This window comes from Hoplias malabaricus, chromosome X1 (assembly GCF_029633855.1).
Source record: "Hoplias malabaricus isolate fHopMal1 chromosome X1, fHopMal1.hap1, whole genome shotgun sequence".
Taxonomy (NCBI): domain Eukaryota; kingdom Metazoa; phylum Chordata; class Actinopteri; order Characiformes; family Erythrinidae; genus Hoplias; species Hoplias malabaricus.
This window is the reverse complement of record NC_089818.1, coordinates 16,967,760-16,994,720: the sequence shown is the minus strand read 5'-3', so window position 1 is coordinate 16,994,720 and position 26,961 is coordinate 16,967,760. Positions and strand designations below refer to the sequence as shown.

General features: G+C 36.7%; 1 protein-coding gene across 5 annotated transcripts in view; it reads left to right on the top strand.

The window, feature by feature from the left end:
- Nucleotides 1–12,355: 12,355 nt before the first annotated feature.
- The window catches only part of LOC136675641 (putative transporter SVOPL), a 28,509-nt gene continuing 13,903 nt past the window's right edge, over nucleotides 12,356–26,961 (top strand). For 2 of the 5 annotated variants that reach the window (XR_010796210.1, XM_066652302.1), the window contains exons 1-11: nucleotides 12,365–12,494; nucleotides 17,424–17,590; nucleotides 18,226–18,317; nucleotides 18,451–18,549; nucleotides 18,682–18,753; nucleotides 22,365–22,489; nucleotides 22,634–22,697; nucleotides 22,794–22,919; nucleotides 24,518–24,646; nucleotides 24,736–24,809; nucleotides 26,375–26,571. Coding sequence is in view for 4 of the 5 variants with exons in the window: in XM_066652302.1 (XP_066508399.1) it covers nucleotides 17,443–17,590; nucleotides 18,226–18,317; nucleotides 18,451–18,549; nucleotides 18,682–18,753; nucleotides 22,365–22,489; nucleotides 22,634–22,697; nucleotides 22,794–22,919; nucleotides 24,518–24,646; nucleotides 24,736–24,809; nucleotides 26,375–26,571 (1,126 nt within the window). In the remaining variant the exon portion in view is untranslated. Of the gene's footprint in view, nucleotides 12,495–17,423; nucleotides 17,591–18,225; nucleotides 18,318–18,450; nucleotides 18,550–18,681; nucleotides 18,754–22,364; nucleotides 22,490–22,633; nucleotides 22,698–22,793; nucleotides 22,920–24,517; nucleotides 24,647–24,735; nucleotides 24,810–26,374; nucleotides 26,572–26,961 lie in introns of all 5 variants that reach the window. The other 3 variants (XM_066652303.1, XM_066652304.1, XM_066652305.1) reach the window with 3 other exon arrangements.

The window sequence follows — 26,961 nt, the reverse complement described above, 5'->3', positions numbered from 1 at the left end:
TTCTCTCTGTGTTCCTCCTCTGTATCTCAGGTAAGATCAATGCTGCATCATTCCTGTGCACTGGAGGTGTTCTTTGTGTTGTTCAGTGTTCACTTCTTTAAATGTGCTTTAATACCCTTTTATCACAGTGTCGTTTCAGTCTAAAAGACTCATTCTCTTCACTCTACAGTGACACTGATGTGTTTTCTGATGTGTTAATTAATAAGTTCATAATAAAAGAAGAAGTGTGAATAAACCTATAGACACCCTGTATTGTCCTCTATTGGAGGGGATTTTTCTGTACATGTTTCTGCACCAACCACACAGGCAAAAATAGTTTTTAGTTGAAAGACACGTCTGCTTTAGTAACACTGTCTCTGCTGGCAACAAAAAGAGAGACGTCATAATGCATGCGCAGGCATTGAATAACGTGTCTGTCCTTGAAGGTTTCTGATCAGAGGCAGTGCTCACACAATAACTGCTGCTGTTTTATAAAATAAGAGACATTGTATTGATGAAAGGGACAGACTGTAATAAACTGTAACATTGTTCCTTTTATAACAAACAACTGGGCAGATGGAACTCCACCCAATACCTTTTGGAAAGTGTCGGAGTGGTGTTCGTTATCCAGAACTAATGATTCAGCATCAGTATCTTGCCTTACTAAAGCTCTTGGTGGCCAAATACAATCAAATCTAGCAGCATTGTTCCAGCCTCTAGTGTAAAGCCTCTGAAGAGCTGGAGTTGTTACTGCTGCCACTAAGAGAGACAGAATATAGCAGCATTAAAAAGTTGGTTTAATAGTAACATGAGCTTGGTGTGTGTGTGTGTGTGCTCATTTAAATGATCGTTATTATTTTACTTGAGACATGTAACCTTTCTTCTCTGTAGAGTCTGAGAGTGTGAAGACACTGAGGAATGTAGCTGTAAAAAGTGGAGGATCTCTCACCATTCCATGTTTTTATGATGAACAATACAAGTCAAACCCTAAATACTGGTGTAAAGGGAAGTACTGGCGCTCCTGTGTAATAGTAGCCCGTACAAACACAAGAGGAAGAACATCAGTCACTGATTATCCGACCCAGAATATGTTTACTGTGGAACTCAACATTCTCCAAGACTCTGACTCTGGAGATTATTGGTGCGCTGTGGAAATTGGAGGGGATGGGACACCAGATGACGGTAATTATTTGTACCTGATGGTCAGTGCAGGTAAAAAGTCTCTCTGTGTGAAGTAGAACCTGTTCACTGTAACTTAAAGCTTGTTTGATGGAGGACGTGTTTACAGCACTCATTCTCTGCCTCTTTATTCAGATCCTGCTGTGCCTGTGATAAACAGCAGTGTCAGTGTCCAGTGTCTCTACAGAACTGATAAGAAATATGTACATACAAAGTGGTGCAGATCTATAAACTGGACATGGTACATAGGGGGGAGGACTAAAACATCACAGAATTCATCAGTGCAGATCAGTGATGATGGGAGAGGAGCGGTCAGTGTGGAGATGAGTGGACTGAAGAAGAGTGATGCTGGCTGGTACTGGTTCAGTGCAGGAGAAGTGGGAGTTACTGTTCACCTCACTGTCACTGAAAGACCTACAAGTAAGATCACATCTATCAGAAAATATCTGTTGACCGTCCTGCTGTAACTGTGTCACTGGCACCAGTTTATTTCTTCTTTTCAACAGCAACAACCGCTTTGAGTTCTGTCTCTACGTCTGAGAAACCCAGCATCAGTGACACCACATTAGGTATGATCACAAAGCATATTAGAAATAAACCAGTTAAAAAAGCACTAACCCTCAGCTTCTACAACATTTACGAACATAAACATGGCAGTAGAATTGATCTGTTGTTGTAATACGACTGAATAATAACACATTTCTTCTGTATTTCATACCTGAGCCTAATACTGATTTATTAAACATGTTTGTTAATGCTGTCTTTCGCATTGAGTCTAAAACTAACAGACAGGAACACTGTGCTAGAAAAACACAAAGGAACAAATAAAGAAATACCCTCACTAACCCACCATCCACCAACTCAATGTTATAAATACATTCCTTTCCTGAAGCATGATAATGAGCTGATGGTGTGGATCTGGTGTGTTTCTACAGTTGAAGTGGTTGAGTCTGTGCTCCTGTAGAATGATTCTGGACACCACTGACACCGTTAGAACTCATGTAGATTTTAGTGCTTTGAGAGAGCAGTGCTTACATCAGTGACACTGTGTCCTTGTTCAACTCTAACAGCTGTATCTTGTACCATATTTTATAACACTGTTATGTATTCAGTTCTGCTTATAGACACCTCCACTCCACTCCACAAAGTGCAATGTTATAACTTAATGCTGGAAAGAAATCTAAAAATGATCTTAAATATTAACATTCAACTGGATATTAGCAGCTGCTGTGACAGTCGAGGCCATTTGTAATAAGCCTTTATATAGGTTTATTGAGGTATATTTCAGCTCCTCATGATATGTAAGTGTCCTGTTTCCTCCTTGGTAAAGGGTTTCTTATGTTAACAGAAGCAGCTAAAAATACATTTTTCAGAGGCAAACAAACTGAGAGAATGATGGACACTCTAGGTACGATCACAAACATTTTTCTTTGATCAACAAAACCTGAACCTGTAATAAATATTATAATATCTATATAAATATTAATAAATATTGTTTATGTTTTAAAAACAGTAGAATGCATTTTGACTTGTTTTGATTTCTTGACTCTTCTGACAGCATCAGACACATGTTCTGGTGTCAATATGTAAGTACGAGGGTTTGTTATTACTTTACAGCACATTTATATGTTCTGAAACATGCTAATATTTATTTAAAAAAAGCCCATATTCTTCACTGGTTCCTTAATTATTAAATGTACAAAAATATTTACACTGGAACAACACTGAGATCAGACTTTCTTAACATTATAGAGTTTATCATTTTAAACTGATGTAAGTCTGATATGAATGCTGGTTCACTACTTTATTATCCCTGGTGTGTTTTCTGTTTCAGGGCGTCAGAGTGCTTCTGTGTGGCACACAAATGATTCCACACACGCTGTGATCATAGAGCTGTCAAGATTTTAAAACATGGGAGATTTTGTAAACTACTCAACTGCTTCATAATCTCCTGTCTTTGGCATAAATTACTGATCTGTTTATGCTTTAGAACAGCTATAATCAAGACCACCGGCTCAGCTCAGGGTTACTGCAATCTCCTATGATCACTTTCAGCTCAGTTTGTGGAACATCCTTTTTTTACAGGTTTTTATAAATTATATAAATGACTCATTACAATGTGGTTAAATCCGACTTAACAAACATATTTGGAAGGTAAATCTATGCTTTGTTGCTGAGTGTTCTGCTACTGTGTTGTTATTTTTCACCTTTCCAGTGTTGCATTCATATTCGTGTGTAATGTGCTTTTATATCTAAAATGCTCTAGAAATAGAGATATATTATTATTGTTAGAAATATTTTAATGTTGATCATTATTGTGTTCTGTTCTGTTGTGCTGATACATTTATTAAACTAAGCAAAAAAAGATCATTATTAATTGTGCACTGTAAAAATGACCTGCATTCACACTCAGTAGCAGTATAACTCGTGTCTCATCTGGGGTGGGGTATATTAGGCATGTGACATGTTTCAGCACACGTGAAATGTGACACACGTCTTCCGTTCTAAGGTGGAATATTTACAATTTTGTACAAAGACAAATGCTCAAATTCAATTCACACCCTCTACAGAGAACATTTCTGCATATTTACACTTAATGCACTGTTCCATATTTATTTGCTGAGCCTCAAACCCTAAATGTGGGCTGTGAAAGAGGACATTTGTTTACCTCAATGTGTTAAACTCAACATTAGTATTAAAGAAAATCTGGTCTAATATAATAATATTAATAATATTTTTATTAGAAGCATGTGTTAATTAAGGAATGAAAAATGAACAAAACTAAGACATATTACGAATGTAAAAAACTGATAAAAGACCATACAGTGATCAGAGAGAGAATACAAATTGGACTCTGAGGGTGACTCCTAAAACATCCAATGAATTAGAGCAAGGTTGTCAGTAATGCAGATATGACGTACTTACATCAGTGTATGAGAAATACATGTGGGTTTACCGTACTGTTTGGTTCCCCTACTGACCACTAAGATGAGAAATATTTAAAGCTTTAAACCACACTAAAGCCATTTTTTTTCAAATGAGTATGTTTTATTGAAGTGCAAGGGCAGAGTCTTCATTTTGAATGGTCTGGCCTGGTTTTGGTTTAGAAATAGTGTCCTGGGGTTGTGGGTTCGAGCCACACTCCAGATGACTGTCTGTGAGGAGCTTGGTGTGTTCACCACATGTCGGTGTGGGTGTCCTCCGTTTGCTCTGGTTTCCTCCCAAGGTCCAAAAAGCACACATTGGTAGCTGGATTTGCTGCTCAAATATGTCCATAGGTGTAAGTGAATGTGTGAGTGTGTGTCGCTCTGTGAAGAACTGGCGCGGATGTGTTCCTGCCTTACGCCGAGTGATTCCGTGTAGGCTCCTGACCCAAGAATACCCTGAACTAGACAGCGGTTACAGACAATGAATGAATGAATTAATAGAGCTGCATACGCCAGTGATCAGGCAGAACAGAAAAAAAACAGGCTGGAATGTGTTTATAAACCCATTACATAATAAGGAATTGTGTATTTTGACTCACCTCTTATTTGTGAAGCACAGAGCTGTAGATCACTGCATCATCTTCAGCTGCTGGAGAGAGCTGTGAATTGGGACAGTTTTAGATAAGTCAGGCTGGAGATGTTTCAGTAACCAAAAGCTGTTTATATGTAGGAGATTGAGAAGAATAAAATCTTAACCACTTTTATTTCTTAACAGTGCTGTATGTAACACACTACTCAATCCCTTAATGTTTCAGTGATACAGCTTTTAAATAGATGGCTGTGATGTATATAGTCTTACCTTCTTATTCTGGGGAATTATAGTACTGTATGTCACAGAGTCTTCAACTTCAGATGTAGAGATCTATTTCTCACACACACACACACACACACACACACACACAAACACACACACACAAACACACACACACACACACACGATCTCATAATCTTATAATATATAAAAAAGTATATTATCAAAAATGACTAACGTCATACATTACAGTTTGCTACACCTAAATGTTCATTTCTCTGAAAGTACTTTACGTTTCAAGTAAAACACGTCTGAGAGAAGTAATCAGTGACAGAGTGGTAAACCAAAAGAATCCCTTGTGTTCTATACATTCAGACATTAAAGGAGATGAAGGTAAAGAATAAAGTCTTACTTTCTTCTTTTTGGGAATCACAGTGCTGTATGTTACTGAGTCTTCAGCTTCAACTGTAGAGGTCTATTTCAGTCACACACACACACACACACACACACATTACACAAATGACCAAATCTGATGCCAAAGAGGCACAGTACTATCTCCTGCAAAACACCTGACCTGAGACAACATGAAGCTCCCTATCACTCACAGCACTTACAGTGTGAACTGCAGAGTTACTGTTCCTCTCTCTGCTCTCTGTTTGACTTACTTCTGTTAGAGAGAGAAAGGGTGAGTGGTGATGAGTGTAATAAAGTGTACATTTGATTAAAAGCCTGAGCCAACAAATACTTACTGGAAAGTTTTCTCAATATGAAGATTATAACACAGACCAGGAGCAGGAGCAGTCCGAGGCCTACAGCCAGGAGTATCCAGATAAGCTTTGAGTTTCCATTGCTGCAGTCAGTTAAGTCACATGACTTGTGTAAGTTATTAATTAAGAAAAGGAGACCCACCATGAAGCATATAAGAGTCACTAACACACAAAAATATCATATTAGTGTAACAGGCAGGAGGTAGGGGTGTTTTCTTTGGTGCCTGGGCCTGCAAGGTGGAGGCAGATGTCAGATGACGTGTGTTACTTTACAGGGGAGGTGCCTATATGTACTGTCCTGGGCAGGAGTGTTCGTTTGGCGTGGTGGAACTTTGCAGCGAACTTTTACTGCTGGTTGGGGACGTGATATTATAGGTATGTGTTGTGCGATTAATATACGTCAGTGCATTTTAGATGCTGAACGGTGTTTTATTATGGAATGCCACTGGGCTCTAAACGTGTCAACACATGCACATTAACATGTAAAAAATTTGTTGTGATAACATGACCAAAAATGACACGTTTACACGCTTCTTAAGGTTTTCGCCAATGGGCGAACTTCAAATCTGGGAGTACTTACATATTCATGATAGGATTTACATCACACACTGTAGCTGACAAGAAACATAAATCCATTGTGAACGTAGTCCCTATGTTTCATCTGAATTATTCATAACATAGTGAGCTAAGCGCTGACCTATGGCTACGTTGAGCCCTACGTGAGCAGTGTGAAGACAGCAATACTAGTAAGCTAATCCCCATGACAACTGGAAGTTTATTTTTCACAAGAAAAGACTCACAATAAATATATATGTGCGTGGGGTGATTTCTTATTTATTTATTTTTTATTATTTATTATTGAGGTATGATGGGATTGGATCCAGCCTGTAAAATTGGCATTGTGATTTGAGTTCATTCTTGTTTTTTGTTTTTTTCTCGTGAAGGATTTATCGATGCTATCTGCTAACAAACTTCTTAATTTTTTTATTGTATCTAATAAAGGTATAAATCTTGCTTCTAATTCTGTGCTGTCTCCCCTCATTCAGTGAGGCTCTCTCGGGGATGGGAAAACTAGAATTCTGAGCCATTGTGGTGCCATCTAGGTTAAAGGGTTTGGGGGTTGTTATTGTAGCCCCTGATAGAAGCTGAAGTTTGGTGAGCACCCGATGCAACATTAGCTTAAGAGCTACATGCCTAAGAAACTGCTTTATCAATCACTAAAGTACACAATCAATAAACATGTCTCATGATGTGATAATTACTTGTTGTCCACGCTCTTGTTGTTAGCTGAGTGGTTAATATGTTCAGCAGTTGCTGCAGAGGACGCCGGTATGTTGTGGAATACCGTGGTGTGAATGAACAACAGGATTTAAAAGCTAACAAACAAACAAAAAGACTGCCCTGCACTAATGTTTTTTTTAATTAGGTAAAAAAAAAAGGTGTGTTAAAGTATTTGTTTTTTAGAACTAATAATCTAAACCAGACCTCACTAATATTCTTGTAACTAAAGGCAATCATGTTTTTACAGCAATGTTCTCTCTAGTGTAAAGCCTTCCTAAAACATAGTTACTACAGAAATTAGTCTCTGACCTAAGACTGTTAGAGCTTACACTGTTAAATAAGGAGGACATTTGCATTTTTTGTATGTTTCATACTTCATTTCACACTTTGGTTGGAACTTGTACATCTTCAGAGTTGTTATTTTTTAGAACAGACAGTTACAGTTCTGCAAAAAGCAGAACAGCAAAAGTATACTACACTGAAGTGTGAAAGTGTAGCTGTAACAGAAGTTCACTACTTACTTATTTGCTGTTGTTGACTTTTCATTTTTAATCAGAGCTGTGACACCTAGAAAAACAAATATTGGACTTTTTTTAGTTTATTCATTACTTTTAATTCTAACATAAGATTGTGATCACTTCTGATGTGGTCTCACTGTCACTGGTTTTCTCAGTTGAGGAAACTGTAGTCACAGCTGTTGTTGCTGTTGAAAATGAGAAATGGCATCATTCAATTGCAAATTTGTGCCATAAGTGATCTGCAGATGTAGATCACATTTGGGCCAAATACTCATTGGCCTTTGTGTATGGGCAGTGTTTCTGATAGATGTGATCTTACTTGTACGTCTTTCAGTGACAGTGAGGTGAACAGTAACTGCCACTTCTCCTGCACTGAACCAGTACCAGCCAGCATCACTCTTCTTCAGTCCACTCATCTCCACACTGACCGCTCCTCTCCCATCATCACTGATCTGCACTGATGAATTCTGGGATGTTAAGCAGCTCCAGTCTCTAAATCTGCACCACTGCTTCTGTTTATTCTTATAATCAGTTCTGTAGAGACACTGGACACTGACACTGCCCCCTTCCTGACCACTCACTCTGCTGTTTATCACAGACACAGCAGGATCTGAATAAAGAGGCAGAGAATGAGTGCTGTAAACACATCCTCCATCAAACAAGCTTTAAGTTACAGTGAACAGGTTCTACTTCACACAGAGAGACTTCTTACCTGCACTGACCATCAGGTACAAATAATCACCATCATCTGAACCACCTTTGATTTCCACAGCGCACCAATAATCTCCAGAGTCAGAGTCTTGGAGACTGTTGAGTTCCACAGTAAACATATTCTGGGTCGGATAATCAGTGACTGATGTTCTTCCACTTGTGTTTGTACGGGCTACTATTCCACAGGAGCTCCAGTAATACCCCTTACACCAGTATTTAGGGTTTGATTTGTATTGTTCATCATAAAAACATGGAATGGTGTGAGATCCTCCTCTTTTTACAGCTACATTCCTCAGTGTCTTCACACTCTCAGACTCTACAGAGAAGAAGTCAAATGGTATAACAGTGTTACTCCGACTCAGGAACTGCTTCAGAACTATATCAGAGGAATAAACTGGTCATAACTGAGCAAACACATTTCACCCTCGTCCTAAATGTTATTATTCAGTATCCACTCTGCACCCTGGGGCAGGTGAGTTAATCAAAGTGTATTTAAAGCAGTGAGAGAGTGAAGAACACACCTCCAGTGCACAGGAATGATGCAGCATTGATCTTACCTGAGATGTAGAGGAAGAACACAGAGAGAATTAAAGAACTCATGAGGGAGTAGAAGTGCATCTTTCTGTAAGAGGCACCAGAGACAAATACTCTTCCTGCCTCTGAGTGAAGTACATTTGACTGAAGTGTTCTTCCTGTTTCTGACCCTCTCTTGCTCTGAATGGACTGGTTAAAAATACCTGTCATTTAAATACAAATGCTTTTTTCCTAGGAGTTCTGCCATGTATTAAATTCTGCTTTGTATGTATTAAAACAAGTGTGTATTTTGTAGCTGATATGTGAAGTTGAATGCTGTGTATAAATGTGAGTAAGCCCTGTGAACTGATTATCAATGTTAACCTCCTCCAAAAGTTACACAGTGCAGTTTCTGCAGTGCTGAGGCCAGAGTAGCAATGAGAAATCAGGATCTGTTCGCCCTATTACACTTCAGTGGAGCATCATAATGATTTTGAAGATGTAATTTTAGGGTGAAAATGTAACATAGTGGTCATTTAGTGTTGGACTCTGTTGGAACCTCAGTAGCTGAAAACAGGAAGAGTTCTGAAGTGGAGCTGTTTCACTCAGAGGTGTGAATAAAGCTACTGGAGGGTTGTAGATCGTACTTCTTAATGTACATATTTCGGCACAAGCCTGGTTCCCCTTTGTACACTCATGCAAAAATATTTTTTCTCATGTTGAAATTTTTTATTTATTTATTTATTTTGGTAATAAGGCGATCTACAGAGGGACGTCATAACACATTTTCTAAAAAGAAGTATCTGTAAAGCAGTTCTGTCACCAATAGAGTCACAGTGGCAGAATACATGAGGAGAGCAAATTAAACAGGAGGTTTAATAGTTTATAGCATGAGATTTGTCATGTTAAAAATGTGTGTGTGTGTGTGTGTGTTGTCCTGTTACTGTTTTTAACAAAGTACTGTGTAAATGACTATAAATATATATACTCTATTTATGTAACTCAATAACAATCTACAGACTATCACACAACGTCTCATCATGTTCGTACAGTGAAATTAAATATATTTTATCTTAATAGAGAGCAGTCTTTCACCAATCAGTCATAAATTTATGAACACATTCCTGTTTCTGCACTCTGTCCATACTCTCAGCTTAACTGATCACACAGGACCTTTAGTCACTCATAGGTTGTTTCTCACTTTTTACCTTATTTTTCCAATAGCAGTGACTAGTCCACCACAGAGCGGGTATGATTTTGGTGGCAGGGGCGCTGTATGGAAGCAAATCTGTCTCATCAGCTTTTCAAATATTACCACCTTTGAATTTGTAGCACTGATTTTTTTTTGCAATGAAATTATGCGTCTGAATATAATTACTCTTGAAAAGAACTCGTGAATTTTCAAGAACACGTTTTTACTGTTATTATTCAAGGTTAATAAATTCAGATAAAAAAAATTCAAGCTCAAAAAAAAATTCAAACAATATATTTCGAAGTTGCTCAAATTCGATAGACCAAATTCAGATACCAAAATACGAGTTACAAAAAATTCAGATACTCTATAGAGCAATCAAGATAGAATGAGCAATCGATTCATTTGGATTTTCTCTTTCACCTTAAATTGTGCAGTAGTTGCATTCTGTCGCCGCTAGATGACGAAATACGAACACACCTTCCATACCGTGGAAAAACTACACGTTTAGCTTCCTTCCGCGGATATTATCTCTTTATTTTCAAAGTGTTCAATAAAGACACAATATAACAGACTATTGATATCCTGAAGATGAAGAAATTTTACTGTGGATTTTTTTGTAGTCAGCTTCGAAATAGATTGTTTTTTAGCTTGATTTGTTTATCTGAATTTATTAACCTTGAATAATAACAGTGAAAACGTGTTCTTGAAAATTCACGAGTTCTATTCAAGAGCAATTATATTAGATTTCAGTGCAAAAAAAATCAGTGCTACAAATTCAAAGGTGGTAATATTTCAAAGTCTGATGAGACAGATTTGCTTCCATACGCTGCCCTCAAAAAGATGGCTTTCAAGAGGCTGTTCAGGGGCTGGGCTGACTGCTGTCTTTGGCCACTAGAGGGAGGCAAAGGTCTACTCCCCAGTAATGGCGTTCATCACCCAACACCTGACCACTTCCTTATTTGAGAGCTGCTTACTATAGCAGTTCATATAATAACGTATGAAATGGAAAAATGCAGATTTTTACATACATTACATAACATTAACGATATTAACTACATTTGGGCGATACCAAAATACTTATGTATCAAAAAAATATAAGGTTAAATTGAAATACTTACGGGACGAAGCTGTTCCCTGAGGCCGATGAGAGCTGCTCGCGCGCCGCGGTCACAGAAAAGAGCGCGAATCTTCATAATTTTTTTTCTTCTGTGTTTTTACAGCGGTTCGCTTCTGCCACCTTCGGTTTTCTCATTCAGAGTTCATTCATTTTAAAGCTGTCGTTCCAGTCCAGTCATCTTCAAAAACTTAAATCACAATCTTCAACACGGCACTGTCTCCTTATTAACTCTATTTATCATAATCATTTCTGTCGTTCGTGTTTTTACATCAGTCATTACATCAATATTCTAAAATATTACAGAGCTTACCTATAACTGTATGGCATTTAACAAGTTAAAATAATGATTCTATTTATTTAACATTTTTTACATCGTTTTCCAGACAGTTACCAGTATTTTCTTTTATTTTTAGATGTGGGCCACATACCATTAATACGCAGTAATTAATAAAATGCTCTGATCAGTGTAGTGTGCTAACTGCAATGACGATCGCCTCGCCAGCCGACAGTGCCAACGTGCAGCCGGAAACGGGCCAGACACAAGGTGCCGCATTCACGCCGAGACAGCAGCCAGCCGACAGTTCCGAGCCTCAGCCAGAATCGGTCCAGATCTACCTTGCTAGCTGAGGTAGGACTGACGGTTTGGGCTGCCCATCGCGTTTCATAGGAGAAAAAGAAAAGAGGAAACAGGGCAAAAACAATGGGGCTTCAGCTGTGCTTGGACCCCATAAATATGTTTCACTATTCATTATACATTTTAAATTAGAGACTTCAACTTTACAAATATATGCATTGTAAATTTAAACAAATGTATTTATTTTCGCATAAAATTATGTCAATGAAAACTAAAAACATGTATTTATGAATGTAACTGTATTTGTACAAATTGCAGACCGTAAGACATTTGGATTTATTCATTTGTGAATAGTGAAATATATTTGTGAGTTGTGTTTAATTTGTGAATTAACATGTACACACTTGTAAACTGTATTTACTGTATTTTGAGACGAATCTCTCTCCATAGAAATGGGCCGTTCTCCGTTTTTATATTGCAGGGTTAGAAATGGAAAACCGATTAATGTAAGGTACACTGACACTGTTTGTTCCTGACCACTGTTCCTGTTAAATCAGACTCTACGCCTTTGTTGCGATTCATTTGTAAAGGTGTTTGAGTGCAGTAATCGCACTCGGATGCGGACCAAAACAACCTCATCAAGACTTTTGAGAGAAGGTGATCGGTCTGGTCCCTAACGAACACTTCAGCAGTTTGTTTGTGGTGAGAATGTGATCCGTCCCAAATATCATGTGAACTCCTCAAGTTTGAGCTAAACGGCTCCTGTAGCCAGGTGTGCTTTGCATTATGGGATGCAACAGAACATGTAAACAATTGAACTGACTAAACTTAGCAGTTAACCGGGGAAGGAGAATGAACCACAATGACTCCAAAACACAGGAGCTTCTTCCTGTATGAACTTTCTTGCTCCCGTCTCATACAGGTAAGCGAAGAGAACGTCCTCACATTGTTGATGTGACGCATTTTGATTACCTTTGATTTACCACTGTGAAAATAAAGTAAACTTGGGGGAAACTGGTCACACCATCCGGCACTCAATTTTCTTGGTCTCGCTATCAGACGCTAATCAGCAATCAGCCCTCTGAGCTCACTTGCACGTCTATAAATGGTACAATAGAAAAAAACAATGGTGCCAAAATCTGCATGTTTTTGTAATAAAACCTATTTGTAGTTTTCCTATGCATCCTACCCTTGTGGGGTTTAATTATTATATTATATTATAGTGTGTTGGCTATGTTGACCTTGTTGAAAAATATGCTGTTCAAAGTGGAGTTGACAGTAAAAATGTGATGGTAAGTGTATATGCTAGACTCACATTTTTGAATAACATGGTGCTAATTTCATATGAAAATGGAATATTTTTAAATAATAATAATAATAAATTTTATCTGTAATACACTTTACATTTCATTTTAAAATTACAGCCATTTAAATGTAGCTACTGTAGAGTATGATATTGACATAATGACAAAGTTCAAAGTGAAATAATTAAAAAAAAAACCTGACAGTAAAAATTTCTGATACTAGGTGTGTAGACTTGGCTGCCTTTCCTGAACTACATGGTGGTCCACATGTAGGTTATAAACCTGAGTAACATAGTTTAATTCATAAGCTAATTGCTAATTAAAAGTAATATATATTTAAAGTTTACTAATATAACACTTTTAAATATTTTGAATACTAAGCTAATTAAAATGAAATAGTTCGCTATAAGTAAACACAGGAATAACAAAGAAAAAATATTTTATTTTATTATTTATTTATTTTTTTGTATTTTCCTATTGGTTGATGATAAATCCAGCCGGCCAATCGGGTGGCGGTTTGATGAGGCGCGAGTGCCTGTCTGAGCGCTCAGCTCTCTTCGCGTCCATCCAGCAGATGAGTCGTGGGGGTTCTCCTGCTGTAAAGCATAGAAAATTAGATAAAAGTTGAAAATAAGTGGTGAAAGCTTATTTATTAGTTTAACTTGTCGCTGAACAAGACAACGCAAAGGGTAAAGTTGCTCGTCGAAGAACGACGAGTTTATCTTACTTTTTGCACTGGTCAGGTTTTTTTTGATTGGATGAACAAGTTGGATAAATCCATTTGATGGCGAGCCTCCTAGAATCTACCTAGAGGATTCTCTACATTCCGTGGACATCTTCGAACTGATCTTTGTTTCCTTGAGCCCAGCCCTGATCAAACTGGTAGGAGGAACACTTACCTTTGCGAACTCCATGGACTGAAATAGTTCCATCACAATTGGGACTAAAAGAAAAAAAAAAGAAAAGGGCATTATTACTACACACACACACACACACACTCAGAGTATTGTAATTGAATTTAAATTGTAATTTCTAATTGGTTGATTTAATTTTCACATTGATTTTTTTTAAATATTGAGAGTTGATATTTATTCAAGTTGATATTTATTTTCTACCTGGGCTAGAAATAGTTATATTGTTTTGTTTTGTTTACTTACCAGTTTGTAATAAATTGTTAATGCACTTTTCTAATGTCCAATAGAGCCCAGTCATTTCTTGAGTTGCTGGTTGTCCGAGCTCAGTTCTGGTATTCTTCTGAGTGGCCCATGTCTATACCTAATTTAATATACAATCAACCTGTCTGCATATCTAACCAATAATCAGTTATATGCTTACCTGTTACTATATTTCTACCAAAGCAGTATATAATTATTATACACATACATAGATATATTTATTTTGTATGTATGTTACACCTTTTTCCAGGAATTATGGATTTTTTTTAATAAAGCCATTTAAAATTGCTATTATAATGTATGTTATTTACATAATGACAAATTTCAAATTGAAAAAAAAAAAAAAAGCTTCACAGTGAAAATTTCTGATACTAAATGTATTGACTTGGCTGACCTTCCTGAATAAGAGGGTGGTGATTGTTTTCAGAAATTATGGATTTTTAAAAAAAAATACAGCCATTTAAAATAGATATTGTAATGTATGATATTGACATAATGACAAACTTCAAAGTGAAATAAAAGAAAAACTTGATAGTAAACATTTTTGATACCAAGTGTGTAGACTTGGCTAACCTTCCTGATTAAGATGGTGGTGGATGTTTTCAGGAATTGTGGATTTAAAAAAAAAAAAATACAGTCATTTAAAGGTAGCTACTGTAATGTATGATATTGACATAATGAAAATGTTCAAAGTGAAATTAAAAAATAAGTTGAATAGAAATCAATGGCTAGAAAATTATATAATAGGTAAAAAATGAGGGACTTTTAAAACTACTACAGCCATTTTATAATAGTCATTGATGTATGGGATGTGGGTTTTGGGACCAAATCCAAGGTGGAATTTAAAAAAAATGGAAAAGGACAAACATTTACAATTTAAGAATCATGTTCTTTTTATGTATAAGCAAATTAAATCCGCAATTTTTAAAGCATTTAAAACATTTTCAATAAGCAAATAGAAATATAACAGTAATAAAATATACAATATGTTGGATATCAAAAGCAGTGGAGAACAATCGCCTTTTTTCATCAACTCTTTTGAGCTCGTTGGCCTTCCATAGCGGCAGTCGCCGTCTAACAGAGAACGTCTTCCTTTAGTGTAGTGTTGTGTGCTGTAAAAGTGACAACATAAGCAGTCTAGCTTCACATCGTAGAACAATGTGAACTATTTAAGGCCTGTCAGCATTATGCTGTACCATTTATAGACGTGTAAGTGACTTTTTTTTAGCCTCAGAGAGCTGAATGCCCTTTAGCGTCTGATAGCGAGACCAAGAAATTTGAGAGTAGAATGGCGTGACCGCATTTAAAACAAACCTGTTTTACAACAACGGTTGCAAAATTTGAGTCAGGGTAGAGCCAAGCCCAGCCCAACTCTTTGTGTTGCTGAAAGCTCTGTACATGGCCCTTTAAAATTCTCCAGCCTTCCTCTGCTGAAGGGTGACGCGATTTACCTGTTGGCAGGTACACAAATGTTTTGTATTTAATCAGAAATGCGAGATTAACTATACAACCAATGTTTTTAACGCTTACATTCTATTTAATTAAGTTTTCCTGCTTGCCTGTGCTTCCATGAACTCCTTTAATATGTCGCTTGATTTGTTTTTGTGATAAATGCTCGATGATACGAGGCTGGAGTTGGTTTCTTGCCAGCTTATTCGAATTTTCCGCTCCTCTGCGAATTAGTTATTCTGTCTATTCATATTTTCAGGTGCCAGAAAGTAATCTCTCTCCGTCTCTCTGGTAGAATTTAAATAAAGTGCTGGCAAATAAGGGCACATCTTAATCTTTCTAGTTTCTGTTTCTAGTGTAATAGCTGTGTTTACATATATGCAAGCTTGGCTGAAGTCAAGAAAGAATAAAAACCACGCAAGGTCAGACGTTTACTTAGACTTACCTTCAAAAACTAATTGGGCTTTGGGTTTAAATAATGTGTACCACGTTTGGGAAATATGTGACAACTGAAAACTAAATTCACATTTAAAAATAAATGACAACCACAAAATAATATTCATGTACATACTGGTAAAATATTTAGGGCTCAACGGAAGTGAAGGGAAGATCTTTTCTGGATAAGCGGTTACAGACAATGAATGAATAATGAATATAAAATCTTAAATTTAACTCAACCATCGAACATTACTTGCATACATGTTAAACTAGGCAGTAGCAAGGGCACTGGGCCATTGAAAACCCACTACAGAATGCCAGAACATGATGCCTGAAATTAATATCACTAGTGTCCCGTCTGCCCATTCAGGTTTGAAAGCCTTGTGCAGAATTTATCATTCATTCATTAAGTCATTTGTAACCGCGCATCCATTTCAGGGTCGCTTGCGGGTCCAGTGCCTACCAGGAACCTCTGGGTGCAAGGCAGAAACACACTTTTGATGGGGAACTAGCTCATATATTTTGTAAATGAATGTGTGTATGAGCAGTATTCCAGGTGGAATTTGAAAGCAAGACTGTATTAGCCAGTCAAATATCAAGTAATGTTATTTCTAGACATAATGCTTTCTCAAAATGAAGTGGGCTTTCAATGACCCAGGGTTCTTGTTTCTCTTAAGAGCAAAATTACTTGATTCTTGTTTGGCCCAATGCATATTTTACCTTAAAATGTCAAATACCAAAATAATTACACCCAAGACTCTATGATTTTTGCAAGGTTACATTTTTTCATTTTATATATTTATTTACTTATTTATTTATAATTACACTTATACAGCACATTTGTAGACAACCAAGCATGCTTTACAGTAATCTTTACAAGAACAATTTTATTGGGCACTAGGTTGTTTACTCAGGATAGAAGCCAGTCCATAGCTGGATATTCAAACATGCACACACACCCATTAACACACATCAGGACAGTTCACTTAACCTCCATGTTTTTGGACTGTGGGAGGACACCAGAAACCCCAAAGATAACCCATCAGAAAGAGGGAACATCCAACCAGATGGGACTTGAACCCCAGATCCCAGTGCTGAGAGGTGAATGTGCTACCACCAAACCAGCAATAAAAGCAAATCAAGAAGAGGGTTAAAAATTGGGAGTAGAAAAATTAAATCTCACCAAATTTAGAGAATCATTGTCTTTGTTTCATTTTGTGCACACTATTTCTAAAATTGTCCAGATCTCCTGAAGTGGTAACAAAATAAACTCCAAGCCTGCTGATAAGTTACTGTTAGTTCTGAAGGTAAGCCATAGTAAATTATTAATTCAAGTTTCAGATGCAAAGCACCTAGTGAAACTGATTTTAAGCCACTCACTCATATTAAGCAGACTAGATTTCACAAGAGGGTAAACTCAGTTTTTGATGATTTTGAAGAGTGATGCTTCATGTTAGTGACACTGTGTACTCTTGTTTGCTTGAGGATTGAGTGACTGTTCAAGATGATGACTGGAAAGCGTAAGAGCTCTATGAGGACTCAGCTGGTGAATGCCATCCAGTTGCAGGAAGTAGAAGAAGAGATGCAGCAGAAGCAGGAGGAAAAGGAGAAAATCAGGAGAGATGCAGCAAAGAGTACTAATACTGAGCTATGTGGGGCTAGCCTAATATTCAAACTTTTTCTCCCGGTCTCTTTCTCTCTGTCTTAGACTATGTCTTGCTTTCTACTGTGTTTTTTTATTTTTTGTTTTGGTCGGTTGTTTAATCCTTCAGGTTATAGATAAATAACCATAATTTACAATCATATGACATACAAAATACAATATCATAAAATAAATGTATTTATTTGATTAGGCTGTTTAATCTGCTTCCAATACCCGTGCATGGTCCTACCCCATTTCTAGCAATTATTTCAATAGTATTTTTTGGTGTCTCTTATCTACTATCTGGGCTATGGTAGCAATAGGAATCATGCCAAAAGACTCTTATGGGATTAGTATGGTATTCCAATACTTTGCCTTGTGTTGGACAACAATGTTATTCACTATGCTACAACAGGCAGAAGGATGTTGTGGGCAAATATCTGGGGTTTTGGTTTAGCACTCATTGAGGTAAAGCTGGGCTTAAATCCAAATATAACCCCCAATTCTTTATTTTTATATGTGATTCACTGTATTATTGTCCTGGTGATTTATGGATATCATATGACGATTACTTAATCTGTTAATCTGTTTTCTTGGTCAGTATCATCTGACATGTGATCCTTTGGTCCTCTTTGTCTCTCTCAGATCAGAAGTCCTACACTGTGGAGGAAGCTGTGGAAAGCATTGGCTTTGGCCGTTTTCACATTCTACTTTTTGTTATAATGGGCAGTGCTAATGTAAGAGGTTTATTGTTCTGAATGTATCTTTGAATTTGTTTTTTTTTCTCTTACTAAATATTCAATCATACAGTATATATCACATTACTAACATATTTGTTTGTGTTTTATTGTGTGTATATGTGAGATACAGATAGTAGAGGCGATGGAGATCATGTTGTTGGCTGTGGTGTCTCCTGAGATTCGATGTGAATGGCGACTGGAGGATTGGCAGGTGGCACTGGTCTCCACGGTGAGATTTCAGCAAATTAGAGAGGAGGAATTATTTACACTCATGTATATGATGTAATTTAATTCAGTAATATGTGGCTGCTGATTAATGCCTGAGAATTTTAATGTACATAACATTTTTGCAACTTGATAGATGGTGTTCTTTGGCTTCATGGTATGTGGCGTGTTCTGTGGCTATGTGGCAGATAAATATGGTCGCTGGAAGGTCAGAGATCCCTCTTTATAACCTTTACACACATCACTCCTTCACTTACATTTCTGTTCTAAAAGTGGGAGAACACCTTGCCTTTTAAAATTTTCTCATTGTTAATTTTCAGCCAAGTAAAATATATTCAAAAGATTTATTAAAATGGACAGTGTTTCATTTGTTTCAGATGTTCTCCTTATTCATAACCATTATGCTAGCGTGTGTTGTTTAATTAAATATTTTAGATGTCGTATCCAAACTTCAGTTAGAATTACACATTTAAAATATTTTGGCCTTAAAGTATATAAGCTTGTGCACTAGAATTCTATGTAGCACTGCAGTAAATATTATAATATTTGGGTTTCCTTAAAACAGCCCTGTTTAGGAGACTAATATTCAAATGCAATTACTTAGGTTTGGAATTATTATTGTCAAAATTAAATTCAGTTTATTCTATATTCTTATATGTTAGAATATTATATTATTTAATAGGACGTAAAACTTTTGAAAAGCAGATATGACCCCATTTCCAAAAAATATGGGACATTGGCCAAAATGCAAATAAAAACTGAATGCAATGATGTACAATGAGATTATATATATATATATATATATATATATATATATATATATATAACTATAGTGAGAAAGTGTATAGTATTTTCAAAAACATATTTTTTATTTGATGCCACCAGCACCTTCCAAAAAAGTTGGGAAAGGGGCATCTTTACAATTATTTTACGTCACCTATGATGTGTCTCCTCTTTATCCCGGAGGAGGATGCAGCTTCCATGATTTGCTAAATGAATTTCAGATTTGTCAGGACACAGGATAATTTTCTGTTTTTCAGTCCATCTTAAATGAGCATGGGCCTAGAGAAGGCGGCTGTGTTTCTGGATCTGGATGGCTTTTTCAATGCATTTGTCAGTTTTATCTTGCATTTTGTGGATGCAATGATGAGCTGTGTTCTCAGACACTGGTTTTGGGAAGTGTTTCTTAGCCCATGTAATGATACAGCAGGGGTCGGCAACCTTTACCACTCAAAGAGCCATTTGGACCCGTTTCACACAGTAAAGAAAACATTGGGAGCCATAAAACCCCTTTGAAATTCTAAATGAAATAACACTGCATATAACAGGGTTTTTTTTGCCTTTGTGCTATGTATAAACAAACTATACTGTGTTACATTTATGAAATCAGTGAACAACTGCAGAGAAAATGTAATAACATTTCTGCATGCAACAAAACATGTTTAACTCTGTGTTGACGGTTAAGTAAAATACTCATTGTCTATTTGAGTCCTTGTAGTAATGGGAAAAAAACGTCGAACTTAAATTATCCACTGGCAGCAAACAAAAATGCTGTCCTGTCTTTGCGTGCCGTCATCCTTTTACTGGGGCCGTGCAGTCAGCTGTCAAAAAGTTCAAGAAACTGCACACTGGCGGGTGTCGCACATTGGAAGTTGTGACGTGTATTAAGAGTGACAAAATATTTTAAATATTAAAATATCGCCATAATCTTCATAGAATTACATTTTGAAAATGAACGAACTAAAATAAAATACATTTTAATTAAATACTCATTAATTATTTTCAAAAGCTAAGTCGCATCAGAGGGATCAAAGAGCCGCAGGTTGCTGACCCCTGCACTACAGAAACTTGACTGTTTTTTAATTAAGTGACATGATGGCCCGAAGACCACAGCCAGCTGATGTTTGTTTTGGACTTTGTCCCTTATGTATTTCCAGATTCTCAGAAACTTTTAATAATATTATGTGTGACACATAATTCTCAAGTTCTTTACTAATTAAAGTTGAGAAACATTATCCTTGAATTATTTCCCTGTTTGCTCATGCAGTCCTTCACTTCTGAAAATATCAGCCTCTCTGAGATGTTCTTTTTAAACCCAGCCAAATCACTTACCTGTGGACAATTAGTTTACAAACCGAATTCCAAAAAAGTTGGGACACTAAACAAATTGGGAAACCGAAAACGAAATGCAATGATGTGGAGGTGCCAACATCTAATATTTTATTCAGAATAGAACACAAATCTCAGATCAAAAGTTTAAACTGAGAGAATGTATCATTTTAAGGGAAAAATATGTTGTTTAAAATTTTCATGGCATCAACAAATCCAAAAAGGTTGGGACAAGGCCATTTTTTTACCACTGTGTGGCATCCCCCCTTCTTCTTACAACACTCAACAGACGTCTGGGGACAGAGGAGACCAGTTTCTCAAGTTTAGAAATAGGAATGCTCTCCCATTCATGTCTAATACAGGCCTCTCACTGTTCAATCATCTTGGGCCTTCTTTGTCGCACGTTCCTCTTTATGATGCGCCAAATGTTCTCTATATGTTCTCTTCCCTGAAAGAGATGACGTCTAGATGGGAGCATATGTTGTTCTAGAACCTGAACATAGTTCTCTGCATTAATGGTGCCTTTCCAGACATGCAAGCTGCCCATGCCACAAGCACTCATGCAACCCCATACCATCAGTGATGCAGGCTTCTGAACGGAGCATTGATAACAACTTGGGTTATCCTTGTCCTCTCTGGTCCGGATGACATGGCGTCCCAGTGTTCCATAAACAACTTCAAATCGTGACTCATCTGACCACAGAACAGTCTTCCATTTTGCCACACTCCATTTTAAAAGACCCCTGGCCCAGTGCAAACATCTGAGCTTGTGGAGCTTGCTTAGAAATGGCTTCCTCTTTGCACTGTAGAGTTTCAGCTGGCAACGGCGGATGGCACGGTGGATTGTGTTCACTGACAATGCTTTCTGGAAGTATTCCTGAGCCCATTCTGTTATTTCCTTGACAGTGGCATTCCTGTTTGAGGTGACGTTGCAGTGATGTTTAAGGGCCTGGAGATCACGAGCATCCAGTAGAGTTTTACGGCCTTGACCCTTACGCACAGCAATTGTTCCAGATTCTCTGAATCTTTTGATGATGTTATGCATGTTTGATGATGATAACTTAAGTCTTTGCTATTTTACGCAGGATAACACCATTCTGGTATCGCTGCACTATCTTTCTGCGCAATATTTTACGTATAAAATATTGACATTTGCCATCTCCACATCATTGCATTCAATTTTTATTCACAATTTGTTTAGTGTCCCAACTTTTTTGGAATCCGGTTTGTACTTACATTTATTGATTGATTGTATTTTATAACCAGTTGTTAGTTTCCAAATCAAATCATCAATCATCAAATTCCAAATGGGCAAATATGATTTAAAAAAACAATAAAATTTCCCAGTTTCATCCGAAATATTGTCTTTGTTGTATTTTGAATTGAATTTAGTGTTTATAAGATTTGCACATGTTTCCATTCTGTTTTTACTTAGTTTGCTCAGTGCCCCATCTTTTCTGGATGTAGGTTGTTATAGTATATTGATGAAGAAATCCTGTAAGGAAACCATTTTGAAAAGCTAGGTGTTCTCGCATTTTTAATGGTTAGTGTTCACCAAATGTTTTGAAACATGCATCGTTTGTATGAATGATATTTCATGTTAAAGATACATTAGTGTAGACTCAGTCATAGTGCCTGGATATTTTGTGTATATATTTATATGCATGTTCATGGTTGTGATTTTTTTTTTTTATTATTATGTACATGCAGGTATTGTTTGGAGGCTTTGTGTGGGCTGCATATTTCTCTATGCTCACATCATTTGCACCATCTTACATCTGGTTTATTTTCCTGCGTAGCATGGTAGGCTGTGGAATAGCAGCCACATCACAGGGGTACAAACATAAAACATGCACAACAAACAAATTATACTATCATTAAACTAGTCTCCACAATTCCTTTTACATTCAGGGAAGATTTTTGTGTGTTATAATGTGTCATAAATGTCTAAACCAGACTATGTTCTGTGCTGCTTAAAGGTTTGTTCTGAAGACTGAGTTCATTCCTGCCAAACACAGAGCAATCCTGCTTCCTCTTGCCTCAGTGAGTGTGCAATCAGAGGCATGATAAAGCAGTGCTTTCATTTCATAGAGAAATTCTACACACTTATGTTAAACCTCTTCCTGTACATTTTGGTAGGTCTTCTGGATGGTGGGGTCTTTGCTTATCATTATTCTTGGCATGAGTGTAGTGCCCACATTAGGATGGCGGTGGATGATTCGACTGTCTGTCATCCCTGGACTCATACTTATAGGACTCTTCCAGGTAATTTTTTAAATGTTTGAATCAGCTAGATTTGATGAAATATATTGCTCAAGATGGTGAAAATAAAATTTTTCTCATTGCATGTACAGAATGTGTATATAATTGAGTTAGCAAAAATAAAATGCATAAACTGTCATTAAAAACTCGCAGAATTGGCTATGCTAAGAGTGCTTCAGAAAACACATGGCCCTGTGATAGATTTGTGCCTTCTACAGGGTGTGTTACTGCCTTGCACCCAGTGATTCCAGGTGGGCCTGAAACTATCAAACACTGATTATGTTGAAGCAATTACACAAGATATAATGAATAAATAAATGAATAAATTACAGGATGAATGGATCATAAATCACTACTTAACATAAAATAATATCAAAAATGACAAACATACACTTAAATGTTTGTAACATCCACATGCATCAGGGTTTTACATTGTTATAATGCAGTGTTAATTTTGGCAGCTGATTTTGATTTAGTTTTATTATTTTGACTAAAACGTGTATTATTCTCATTTTAGTCATTAATTTATTGTTAATTGTAGTTAATTTTGGCCAATGATTGCTAAAATATTCTAATCTATTTTTAGTCTAGTAAACTTGAAAAATGTCAAATATTGGTTATTTATATATATTTTAAAATATATAAGATTTTGAGGAGAACTTTGTTTAAATTGGCATGAGTCAACTCTATTTCTACCTTAAAAAACTCACTTTCTTCCTCACAGACCTGTGACATGTGGCAGATATTACTCTGAAATATAATTTTTAAAATGTTTTTTTAAAAGTCTGGTTCTAAAGCTGTTCAGCTGAGCAGAGTTTATATTTAAAATGAGAATGCAAGCATAGTGAAGAAGATTCTTCCAAAGAAAAAACTCCCACAGAAAACCAAAAACAGGCAAAAACAAAGTCTCAGTTGCAAAAGTTGTCAAAGCATTTGAATAATTCGTTGTGAAATGAAATTCCCTTAAACACACATTTGTAAAGTCAAGAGCTTGTTACAAAAAGTTTGCAAAATTAAATAATGGCACGGAAGTGTTGGCCCTTTTATCATGAATATCATGATTTCAGTGGTGATGCCAGTCATCTGTTACCTTGAGTTCAAAGGGCATTAATTGCCTCGCATTCTCTGGGTGTCCCAACCTATTCCAGAAGTCTACTAGTTAGTGCTGAATCAGCAGATCATGTTCTCCTCAATGCATGTTGAGAAGCTCTGTGATGCTGTGTTTGTGGCAGTTTGAAACATATGGCAGCACTTTAAGTAACTCGGTTCATTCTATTATACTAATTTTCACTCTTTCACCTTCATAGTATTATGTAGTAATCATGTAATGACATGGAACAAACAACAGGTACTCATTTAGAATATCCTAGAAAAGACCATTCTACCCCAATACTGCCCTAAAATGTACATTGTTTTTGGCAGATTATGAGCATTATAAAAAGTATAAAAACCTAATGTTATGAGCTACTTCACTTGGCATATTCATTACTTTATTCAATTTCAAATAGCTAACAATTTTTATTTAAACTGTCAAACTATGCACATTAATTAAAGATTAATAACTAGACATATTTATCATTAATGCTTTTTTTGTATTTAAGTTCATCCCTGAGTCAGCAAGGTTCCAGGTCTCTGCAGGTAATGTACAAGGTGCTGTTGCTACATTACAACGGATTGCTCAGATGAACGGAGCTAATTTGCCAGAGGGAGAGCTACGGGAATCTGTAGTGGTGAGCTCACTTCCTTTAATATATAAACACACACACACACACAGATACATATCCATTATTCTGTATCCACCTGTGTTGGGTGTTTTCAGACAGAGAGAGGAAAAGCTGTTACCCTCATCAGTCCAGCCTTCAGGAGAACATCCCTGCTGCTGTGGTACTCTTGGTAACATTGCACGCATTTTTCCTGGATTATTCTTTGTGAGATTTACAGAAGCCCTAAGGATACTGTGAAAAAAACATAGAAATGCATTCCTGGGTCTAAGTTCCACATTATTTATTTATATATAATATATTTATAATATTATTATATTTCTGCCTGTAAAACACATGAAAAACAGTTGAATTTTAGTCATCAAAGACCATGAAAAAAATTCTCCCTCAATTTGTTTTCCTCTTAGTGAGGTGAGCCAGAAGGGTAAAATATACTGAAACATTTAGCTTGTTACACCATATTTGACCAGCCAATTTTTTTCTACTGTCCCTTCAGGCTTAAGTGGAAAATGAGAAAAATTCTGAGGGGCTAGGTACTAATTAGCATGCTGTACCAGCAGTCTAACTCTACAGATACAAGCAAGTAAGTTGGCCATAATACAGCCACAGGTGAGACAAATTGTTTAGCTGTTCTTAATTTTATATATATATATATATATATATATATATTATAATCAAAGAGAAAAGCAGAATAATTATGTCTCATCTATGCAGGGGCCTAGCACCAAATTTTTCGGCCCCAGGTACAGTATTTGCCATGGGCCCCTCCCCCCACCCTCACATAGGTTTTACCAGTGGTTCCCAAACTTCAACTGCCGTGCCCAGCGTTTGGGGCTGGTTTTATGTTAACCACATCTAGCTGTCAAGTAAAATACAGAATCAGCCTTCACCACCTGTTCCGAAGTGCTGGCTGCTGAGTTTATTACAGAATCGGCCCACTCTGCTGGAGCCAATGTTTCGACTGCAGAGTATAATACAAAATCTGCCACCTGTCACTCCCCTCCCCATCCCCTGCTTAGCACTCATACTTAACAAAACAGTAACAAAAGTGTATTTTATTGTTTTACATGTTTTATCAGTTGTGGGTTTTTAACAATGTGATTGACACAGGCCACTGATCTACTGGTTTTATGGGCTGTTCAGATAAAAAAATATGTTGGGACTGTCAACCAAAGTAGCATATCCACTCACCGGGAAAATGCCTGGTATTGGCTGGTCCCATCCCTAGGTGCGGTTGATCTTTACCTTATGAAAAAAAATGGTGCTTTTCATGCTCCTGGTGCTAGATGTTAGCAAGTATTCTTTTGTATATTTCACCCTTCTGACTCAGCTCGCTAGTAGAAAAAAAATCATGTTTTTGATAGCAAGATGATGCTAGAAAGAAGTAGAATGAAGCCCATTCATGCACTTTTTTATAGTACACTTCAGGGCTTCAATAGAGATTGTTAAAACTGTGAAAATTGTGTAGATTTGCTGAGTTTTCTTCCAGCGAAATATGTTTTTCATTTTTCTGTAACAGTTACTGTTTTGGAACTACATTATGGCCACAACACTGAAAATGTCTTTTTAAAGACCAACCCTTGCCCTAATACTAAAACTATACTCAAGCAGTAGCTAAACTGACCTCCAGTTATAATTAAAGACTGATCGCTGTTATTTCCTTGAAAAATTGGCATGACTGACCTACAGTCAATACTAAATCAGAACATTCAGTTGTCAGTGACTTGTTTTCTTCAGGTTTGTGGCCTCATTTTGCTATTATGGCTCAGTCCTGAGCAGCTCAGAGCTCCTGGAAAAGAACCTACTGTGTGTGACTAATGCTAATGTGGAACATGACATCAAATACAACCAGGAGGAGGCACTGTGTTACTGCATTCCATTCAACAAGGCTGACTACCAGACCCTCCTCATCAGCTGCCTAGGAGAGGTAGCACGTAAGTGCCATCTAAACACAAGTTCTTTTGTTTAATACTGGTGTCACTGTCTGCCTGTATTTTAATATAATATTGGTATAAGGGGAAATAATTAATTTAGTATAAAAAGAAGTAATTTATAATTCTTTTGTACACCACTGACTGTAATCTAGATCAGCTGTTCTTAAACTGGGGGCATGACCAAAAATAATAAGAGGATCCCAAGATAATTTTCTGTCTATATTTATATATATCTATGTATTTAACCATATTTAAATAATTTTTTAATATTTAAAGTAATCAATGTTAAAGCTGGTCAACAGGTAAGAGGATCACAATTTTGTTTCCTTACTTTTCCCCCAAAGTAAAAAAAAATGACTGGATGTAAACTCCTATCCCACTTTATTAAAA